The sequence below is a fragment of the Quercus suber genome, unplaced genomic scaffold (assembly GCF_002906115.3).
Source record: "Quercus suber isolate HL8 unplaced genomic scaffold, Cork oak 2.0 scaffold_79, whole genome shotgun sequence".
NCBI classification, from domain to species: Eukaryota; Viridiplantae; Streptophyta; class Magnoliopsida; order Fagales; family Fagaceae; genus Quercus; species Quercus suber.
In genome coordinates this window covers 562,019-572,441 of record NW_027069544.1, presented here as the reverse complement: position 1 = coordinate 572,441, position 10,423 = coordinate 562,019, and the positions used below count along the sequence as shown (strand labels likewise).

Sequence of the window (10,423 nt, the reverse complement as noted above, 5' to 3'; positions counted from 1 at the left end):
CAGTTTTTCTTTATATGGAAATATTGTTAAGGATATCCCAGACTCTTGGTGTGGTTTCTTTAAAAACCATAATATAGTATACTTTAACTTAAAATCTATCACCAAAAGGATTTAAAAATAAATAGAAATACGATTCCGATTAAAACTGATCAATTACACTAAAATTCATGAAATTAAAAAAAAAAAAAAAAATGTTTCATGTTTTTTTTTTTTTTTCAATTTTTATTTAAAAAAAGGTCTTATAAAAAATGTATTTATCATGAAACTTAAAAAATATTTTTGTTACTTTCGTTTCATCATTCAATTTTGATTATATATATATATATATATATATATTCATTTAGATTCAATTCCTCATTAAACCGGGCCTAATACAATGTCCAACCGGGCCTAGTACCGGGTCTAATGCGTAAGAAGAGATAAGGGCTGCCCCTCACATACAGGATAAGTGCATTGGGTTTTTAAGTTTTATGTAATACAACTTTGTAATATCTTAGCATTTTTCTTTTCTCTAATTATTTAGAAATGGCAATTTATAAGATTATTCAAAAAAAAAAAAAAAAAGATAATTCTTGTGGGGCCCGTAGGCCTGGTAGCCTGGGCCCATCTTGCATTTGGCCAAGGCCCATGCCGAGGAGGGACGATCGTCCGAGGCTAGTGTATGAAGACCTATGCCTTTCTGGACCCGCCGAGGACATCCCTGTCCTCGGCGTACCGAGGCCAATTTCAGGTGGGGACAGGCCCAGAACAGGTTGTCACCTCCACACTAAATGCGCTCATCTAACCCCCCTAGCTGCATTAATGGGGATGTAACCCCTTGACAGGGTAACATTGATCACGGTGAACCACTCGAGTACTGATAAGGCCTCTGATGGGACGGACGGTCAGTGGGAAGGCAAATGGATGATCAACAGAAGGAAGAATGAGAGAGGGGGAGAAGAACTATATAAGGAGGACGAGCAAAGCAGTTTGGGGGGAGGAACCTCCTCGGACAAGTGCCGAGGAGCTACCCTTAGTTATAAATTGGGCTCACTCCCCTTCAATGGTGAAAGATGGCTTGTGTTCCGTTGCTAGTCTGTTAGGGCCTAACCTTTCGTCCCACTTTCTAAAAATGTATTGTTAGGGAACCTTTCTAAACTGAGTCCCTACAATTGGTGTCGTCTGTGGGAAGGATTAGTGCACTGGCAGGCGCAACGGGCGATCATTCCTAAGTAGTTATTTTACGGAAGGTTCGTAGCGACGCATAAAAAAAAAATTTAAAAAAAAAAAAAAACAATCAAACATTGCAAAAAAGTAGAAGATTCAATAGAAAAGAAAAGGAATGTCATATTATCTATATATATATAATAGACGAAGTTAAGAGAAAGTGAGTGCCTACAATTAAGGCCGTGTTGACAAATCAGAAAAGTGACGTCACTTAAAAAAGCGATACTTTATGTTAATTTGCAAGAGTGATACCGTTTAACAAGTGATGGTGTATATATTAAAAAAAAAAATGTCACAAGTAAAAAACCCTAGCATCTTCTCATCAGATCCTTATTACCATTCTCTCTCTCTAAAAAAAAACCCAATGATACTGCGATAGTGAAAAAAGGAAGGAGAAAAAAAAAAAAAACTTACCGATCTCTTCACATCAAACTCTGCAAGGAGAAAATTTAACAACAATGCTTAGATTTATAATACTTTGTCCCAAGCTGCTTCTGATGTAATATTTGTAAACTGTTTTATCCTCTCAACAGAAACCATTGGATTTTCCACAAAGCAGCTCATATATATGGCCCAGAATAGCACAGAGTTCAAGGACAATCCATAGGAGAGAGATAAACCAACATGTTCTGCATAAAGTAAAAATAAATTAAATAGTTCCTTTTCCTCTTTTACACTAAGATTTTCTCAAATTAATACTCTTCTTCTTACTACTAAATCTGAGATCTTTTAGATAATCCATTCAAGCATCATATCATATTATGTCAAAATGAGCTATGGATTTACGTTCAACAAAACAAATATTCTCAGAGTTATTACTCTAAATTTAGTTAAATACAATCTCAGTACCTTGTCTTAACAAATAAAGTTTGCCTAACACAACAATGCCCTTATTCCAACTACTTAGGCTCAGTGCTAAACTATATAAAAGGGCCTCTTAAAAAAAAAAAAAAAAAATGTTGTATAAGGATCAAGCATACACAGTTTCTGCATAATGAATTTACGGCCAAAGAAAGAGTAATCAATGGATACCTTATCAGATTTATGCTGTGATGTGGACTGGGAAGAAATGTACTGCAGAATCTCAAAAAACTTTGTTTGGCCAAAACTCACAGCCTTTTGCCAATACAGAATTGTAATATCCCCAGCCTTAACTCTCAACTAAAATAGTGTGTGATCAATTTTCCCTTCATGTCTAGCACATAAGGCCGAAGAAAGAATTATAAACACATGAAGTTCTCTGGAAACAATTAAAAATAATTATGTCAAAAAAAATGTTAGGAATGAATAAGCCAATTGAACAAAATAGTTTTGCAAGTTAAAGATGCAGATATGGGGAAAAAATTTAGATTTCTGTATCCATTTTTTAAAATATTATTTTCTGTTTAAAAATAATTTAAAACTTACTTTTTAGTCAACTGAGATCATAGCAATATTGATCAGATCATGGTTGTTTGCTACGGTAACTGAATCCCATATTCATTGATATTTGCTTCAAAGTTTTGTACTTCATTGCGATATGAATCTATAATATTAGGACATTTTAAACATTAGTAAAGTTTATATACAGCAATGGAGAAAAATCAGTTGTTTACAATATAAGTGACAATCTAGTTTACATTATAAACAATTTGAAAAAATTTTAACAGATGGTAAGTGTTACCTTTAGGCAAATTATCGAATATTTCTTTGTAGACAATATTTTTTGTATGAAAACGATCACCATAATCATCTTCTACAATAAGTATCCTAAGGCCATCTTTACTTGTAACTCTGGATACGGCAACATATAACTGTCCATGACTGAAAACTGGTCTATCTAAATAAAGCCCAACACGTTGCAAAGATTGACCTTGGCTCTTATTAATTGTCATAGCAAAACAAACTGATACTGGAAACTACCTTCTTTTTAGTACAAAGGGCCATTTGGAATCAGAAGGGGATAAGACTATTCTTGGAATAAACACTTTTTCTCCAATATGAGTTCCTGATATTATTTGAGCCTCCAAAACCCATTTTGATAATTGAGTGACCAAGAGTCTAGTACCATTACAAAGTCCACTACTTTGGTTTAAATTTCGAAGTAACATTATTGGCAGACCTACTTTCAATCTGAGTTTATGGTTTGGAATACCAGGGAACTTCAATGAATTGAGAAACTCTATTGGATACATGACATCTTGGTCTAGAATGTTGCTTGAAGCTTTACATAATGAATCTGCACTAAGATATGTCTCTTCATCAACATTAATAAGATCAATCATGTAACCATATGTCTTCAACTACTTCATTTGTTGGAGCTAAAATTGCTCTCTCTTCTAAATACTTCGAATCGTTAAATTTTGTATCGAAGTCAGGATAGGTAGCTTTTACAATATCGTTGAAAGGATGAGCACCAGGCTGAATTAGTAAATCACGCGGTATTTCAATTAATGCTTCCCCTTCACTATTACCAAGTTCACCATCACCAATTTTCAATATCCATTCAGCAAATTCCCTTGCTGCAATATCACCTGGGTTTTGTGTCAACCTCATATTTATTGTCAGAATGAAAACTTTGCAACTGTTCCATAATGATGACTTGTTAATTGATGCTTCAACTATTTGTTCTCTTCTTCCTTTAGATATCACTGGTAATATTTGTCTGAAATCACCACCAAGAACAATAGTTTTTCCTCCAAAAGGTGTCTCCCCACTATTTGAGTTAGAAAAACGCAATATATCTCTTAATGACCGATCAACAGCTTCAAAACAATTTCGGTGTGCCATAGGAGCTTCATCCCAAACTATAAGACTTGCTTTTATCATAAGTTCTGCAATTTGTGAACCTTGTTTAATACCGCAAGTTGAACTGTCTGTTACATTTATTGGTATTTGAAATCTTGAATGAGCTGTTCTCCCTCCTGGCAACAATAATGCAGCAATTCTAGATGATGCAATTGCAATGACAATCTTCCCTTCTGAGCGCAATCGGCATATAATGGTTTTCCAAAGATAAGTCTTTCCAGTTCCTCCATGCCCATAAACAAAAAAGAAACCACCTTTATTCTCTGAAACAGAATCAATTACTTCTTCATATATATTTCTTTGATCTATATTAAGACCAGCAAGAAGTTTAATATGTTCTGTTGCCAAGGAATTTCTATCATAATCCAATTCTTCTAGTACTACTCTATTGTTACTTTGTCTGAGAAGTAATGTATTTGGATATGGTATTGTCTCAAATTCATGCAAAGACCTGCCATTCTTTATCAAAATCTGTTCAATTTCACATAGTGCATAGTTCTGTAATTAAAAGTCATCAAGATGTAGGTTGTCATATCGCAAAACTGTTCTTTGATGATGCAGAATGTCCTCAGATAATAGATGCCAATTTGAAATCCATAATTTATATGGGTTTGCAACCTCACAAAATATCAACATTGTAACAAAACGTTCTCGTAGTTGCTTCCCTGAAGCCCAGTACGATGCATGATTCAAAGCTTCGTGCCACTCTTTATCATCATCAAGCAAACCAAGAGCATAACATGTTGATCTAAAAGTTGGATACACAACATTGTTTATAGTTCTCATTTCCTCAAATGATCTAGCTCCTTTAATAACATTAAGTAGCATTCGCAAATAAAAACGTTCTCCACTTGTAGGGTGAGCATAATATATACGCCCAATACACCTTCCATATTTTCTCAATTTCCATTCTTTGTCTCTTCTATGCCAAACCCATTTAGTAGGAAATTCAGGATAAGTCAATTCCCTTGCTTCTTCATACAATGCATTCACTTTCATCCATTATGTAAATTTGCTTTTTCCGATATCTGGCTTGTCCACAACATTATTTAAGTAATCAGTATCTTCAAAAACAATTGGCTGTTCATCCTCATTGTGAAAACTGAGTCTTTGAACAGCAGGCTCTCGGTGGTGAATTGTAAACTCGAATATCCTCCAACATGCCTCTTTGGCAGACACATATCTACAATTTAAATATGTCTTAACTTCATCAGTATCTGTCATATGTTGCACTCTAGTAGAAGAATCAATATGTAAATTTTCTTCAAGAATAAAATTTGCGCGATCAGGTCCTTTTGATATATATTTGAATAAGTACTTGATAGATCTTGAATGATTACACCACTCGACATTAATGTGTGCTTGAAATTTCACCAATAACTCAATATTGTGTGGAACTATAAATCAATTATCAAGTTTGACTCCATTTCTTTCAACAAATCTTCCATTATTTCTTCTTCTATAAATTGGGAAGCCATCTTCATCAACAGTGGTTTGTGAACAAAATTTTTTAGGGAAGTGCTTTGTACATTTTTTTTCAACCATACAACCTACCTTTAAATTAATAGAGCCGCAAGGACCATGGACCATATATTGTTTGACAGCTTCATAAGCTAAAGTTTCTTCATTCAAATCTGGAATTTCTGCTGAAATAATTCTATCAATTTCTGCTGCTGTAGGATGCTTGTCATCATGATGCAGGAAAAGCAAAATGTGCACATGCGGTAACCCTCTCTTTTGATATTCAACAGTGTAGACAACTGCCACCAAAACAATAAGTTAGTTAAATTCAGTTAGATTACTTATTAAGCCAAGTAGAGAAGAAGGAAAAAATATTTAAAATGTAAAGTTTAGAATACCTGCAATTACTTTCCCAAAGTGTTGACCATGCTTTAAATCATTTAAGAGTTGATCAAGCTTTATCTTGAACACTCTTGCAACCACATCAGGCTGATCTTCTACTTTCTGTCCAGGTTTCCTACATAGAAAAAGATCAATTTCTGGCCATCTTGTGTTGCAAGTGAAGGTAATAAATAGGTCCGGATAACCTGCCCATCTACAGATCGCCATTGCATCTTGATAGTTTTCAATCATATACCTTGGACTTCCGGTGAAACTTGAGGGTAGAACAAATCTTTTGCTTGAAGATGCAGGGGTGGTATCTCCTCTCATTACTGCATCTTTCAGTCCTTTATACAATTCTATCCTTAATTTGTCTTGGTTCTCTTTTACCCACATAAGCCGGATTTCTTCAATACACGTGTAGGCATCTACATCAAATTGTTGAAACAATCTACCACCGTTTACCAAAGTATGTCCCTCATGTTCACGCTCTTGCAATCGATATGCATAGTATTCTCTCATTGTAACAGAATCAGTTGTATCAGATCTGATTCCATCTACATTACTATACAAAATACCGAGCCTAAAACCATCCTCACCATATGGGAACAAAAGGGGATATTGTAATGCCATGTATGAAGGATGCAACACATTAATACGTTGTAACCCTCCTTCTTTTAATTCAACAATAATATCGCGGTGTGCATTCTCAGCACCAATATCACCAACGATAATTGCTGCAATTTTTGAACATGTAGGCAGGTTATATTCTCTTCCATCTGTAGTTCGGGAGCCAATAAGTTGTAATCTTAAACTATGAACATCGGTATCAATGAAACGGTCTCTAGACATCCGAAATACCTTCACCAAAGTGTTTGATTCATCAAACATTTGGACCAATGCATCAACAATAGATGGATCAAGGTCACTATTAATCTGACCATCGTTAAAGACGTTCATTCTATTTTGAACTTCATTTTCAGTATCGTAGAAATATAATTGTGCAAATTGTGGATCTTGACCATCATTAGGAAGAAGAGTTCCAATTCTATGATGGTTTTGGCCATTAAGTTTGAAAATGTAAGGTTGTCTTCCATCGTTAATTTTACTATCTACTCTACCACCCATAGATGTCATTGCGAACATTGCATTGTAACTTCTGATTAGAGTTCTGAACATTTTAGATCGTTGACTACCAAGAGGATCTAGAAGCTAATCAATAAGAGGAGGTGCTTTCTTAAGCAAAGGTAACTTAACCTTACCATCCATACAACAGAGAGAGAATTTTGGGTTCCTAGGCCTCTTAGATTTGACTGTTCTCTCTTCATACCATAAAATTGAACCGCAATGCACGCATACATAAGAAGGCGAGCCAAAATTCCAAGGTTGAGTAAATTTTCCTATATGAATTTTAAAATATAAGAACAACAATAATGATGTAAACCAACATGAATATCAATATTTTTTTTTTGTAAATTTAAGTCATTTACTTGGAAATTCTTCACGACCACTCTCATTTTCTGATTCTTGGATTTCTTGACGTATATCACAATTATTGAATACATCTTCTACCAAAGTATCATCTGCATCATGGGTTAATGCTATTCTATCCCTCTTATTTTTTTCCCTCTTTTCAGCAATGACCATTTCCCTGGATTTCCTAGCCTGGGTAAGATTATTTTGAAAACTATTTTTCCTTTCATGTTTTTTTCTGCTGGATCACCTCTCAAACATTAACATCCTCCTTTTTAATCGCGCTTGTCTTGCATTTTCCATTTTTTTTGAAAAGTCAAAAATGGGCTGCTACAAACTGAGATCCTATAAAACATGTGTTTGTGTGTTATATAATTAATTATAATTCTTTAAAATTCAGAAAATATGGCAGGTTTATATAAATGAAATATTACAAATTTTGAATCAACACCAAACAAACACTGGTAGGGATAAATGCAAGAGGCCGAAATACATATATAAACAATGTTGTTCTAATTTGCAAGTATGTTTGATCATATCTAAAACAAATTAATAAAGTAATAATTACACAGAGATAGATTAGATTATACACACATCCAAGTAATGGAATTCATGAAGCTTTTCGCCTACTATTATGTAATCTTCTATTCATAAAATAAATAAATAAAATAAAAGCATCTATAAGCACTCAATCCAAAACACTAAGATACGCACAAAATAAGCAGTACAAAAATTAAAAGAAACAAAGTCTAATAAGCATTCTAGAAAATCAGAGACATATATCAATAAGGAGATAATAGTAAAATTAAATATCAAGTAGAAAAACAACAAAGGCGATCAGAGAAAATGCATTTCAATCTGCAAAAACTCTATAATTAACATTAAAAACCAATAATTTTACTTACTAAAAATTACAAAATAACTTTACTCCAAAAAACATTCAGATCTTAAACCATCCATCTTACAAATATAGCTATGAACAAAACATAGAATACAAAACATTGGTGATTAGAGATAGATGATTAGAGATGGCATCACAAATATGACTCTAACAGCCATATACAAAAGAAAAGCCAATAGGAAATAACAAAACGCTATTCTAAAAGAGAACCAAGTAAAAGCTTTGTTAAATATTAAGTAAATATTAAGTAAGTATATGTATATAGGCAAAGATTCCCTTAAGAAAAAATTATTACAGCCCAACACAAAAAATCTTAAAAGAAAGCTATGACCTATTTAAAAAATCAACCCTTAATGGACACAAAGAAGAAGCTTCATCTTAACAGGGTTTGACCTTACAAATTGAATCAGCAATTATTATTGAAGTATAATAAATGGTCTTATTAGTGAGAGGACCTTTTGTAGCGTTAAGTAGTTGGATGTAAAATTTATTATTGGAACCAGGGAGAGGTTTTATTTTGCCATTTTTACTTTTACCAATTGCCTATCCCTACAAACGTAGATCATCTAATGACTTAGATTGTCCCTAATGACAGTAAAAACAGTAAATAATCAAAGATTATAATCTGAGGTCAAAACTTTGAAAGAGAGAGAATTAACATCCGGATTTTAATTCAAATTCAAATATATAAAAAAAAAAAAAAGCAGTGAGGATGTGAAATAAGTAGAAGGGAGAATTGGCTGAAGAAATTAATTTGTAAAGACAGAAGCTGGCTAAAACATGCAAATCAAAGCCAATTAAAACAGAATTAATATAAATGAACAAAATGTAATACTAAGTATGAGGTAAGTAAAAAGAAAATCAGCATTCAAGTAAACTGTATTAAACTGTTAAATGGTTTTATCTTTCAATTATCTTGTCAATGCTCCTTTTAAATGAAGAGTTCGGCCTGTTTTTTCAATAATCAGCATATGTAGAGGTTGATTTGATTTATAGATGGCCTTTCATGATTCTAGGATTCTGCCATTCTTGTCCAGGCCGTTAGCATTAATATTCATAACAAATTAGTAAATAATAGAATACTGAAATTGTTTTTCCATGAAATCAAAAGACCAAAACCAACAAAAACCAAAAAAGAATAAATGCTGTAAAGGCCACAAACCAAATATAAAACCTGGTTTGAAACTGAAATTAATGATTACATAATCATCACTAATAGAAATTCAAATCCTTCAAAACCAACACAATGTAATCATTGAGCTACACCGCATAGCAAAATTGTACTAAAACAAATAAGCCAATTTAATTGCAAAGCCAAGCAAACATAATAATCAAGATCCATGGACTAATGTGAAACATTAATCGAAGACAATTAGTGAATTAGTGGATCAATAGAAGTACGCAGAATATTGTTGTTCTTTGGTCATTCAGGTGGAACCAAGAATTAAAGACATTTGCATAATATTTAATTGGCTTTAAAAATAAAAAGATTTTTCCTAAAGATTAACCAACTAATTGAAACATTAATGTGCACACCACATAACAATATTTAAAAAATAAATGGCAAACATGTTTTTCACTACATATATTCAAAGGCAAAACCCCATAACGCCACTCACAAAGAAATTGGATTGTGATAAATCAAGAAGAAAGCATCAAATGCAGGCCACTATGTAAAAATGGTGGAGGTACCAAATGCAGGTAACTAAAAGCATAGAATTTAAAAAAGCTCATGAAAATTTTACAATTCAGTAAAATACAAAATAAGAATTCATTGAATTTTTTAAAAATGAACAAAAAAAAACAGATTAAAATATGCAATTCAAAACCTAATCAAAACCAATCATTGTAATATGGTTTGAGTTGCAAAAAGTATGAAAAAATGATTTAGTTTTTAACAATCTACTGGCTATTTCCCATATGATGTTGGCAAAATATTTGGCTTCCATTAGCCAAGGATATATAAAATAAATACTTGAAGCAAAATTAACCTCAAACAGTAACACTATTTGGCACAAACTTGAACTGGAAAGTTTGTTTTCGTTGTATACATACAAATTACAAACACAAAACCCATTAATTTTCCCTTCTTTCTTAATTAATGTCAATCATTAAACCTGGGCGTAAATCTGATTAGCTTTGGCCACAACCAATCAGTACAGACTCAAAAGTACTAATAAATTCTCAACCAATTTTGTATGATAATGCTTTTAC

The 10,423-nt window shown here is 32.9% G+C and overlaps 1 protein-coding gene across 1 annotated transcript; it reads right to left on the bottom strand.

Annotated features, from left to right (window-relative positions):
• Window positions 1-3,462: 3,462 nt before the first annotated feature.
• Window positions 3,463-4,992, bottom strand: LOC112024097 (uncharacterized). The gene is made up of 2 exons (XM_024056735.2): window positions 4,612-4,992; window positions 3,463-4,491 (listed from the first exon to the last, which is right to left on the bottom strand). Exons 1-2 carry the CDS (start codon window positions 4,990-4,992, stop codon window positions 3,463-3,465), a joined length of 1,410 nt encoding a protein of 469 aa, XP_023912503.2.
• Window positions 4,993-10,423: the final 5,431 nt, after the last annotated feature.

Bases quoted from the DNA above. Each gene is read 5' to 3' on its own strand.
- LOC112024097 (XM_024056735.2), bottom strand. From the start codon at position 4,992: ATGAAAGTGAATGCATTGTATGAAGAAGCAAGGGAATTGACTTATCCT. The intron at 4,492-4,611 runs GTTGCAAACCCA...TTTTAATTACAG, and splicing joins CAATGTTGATATTTTGTGAG to AACTATGCACTATGTGAAAT.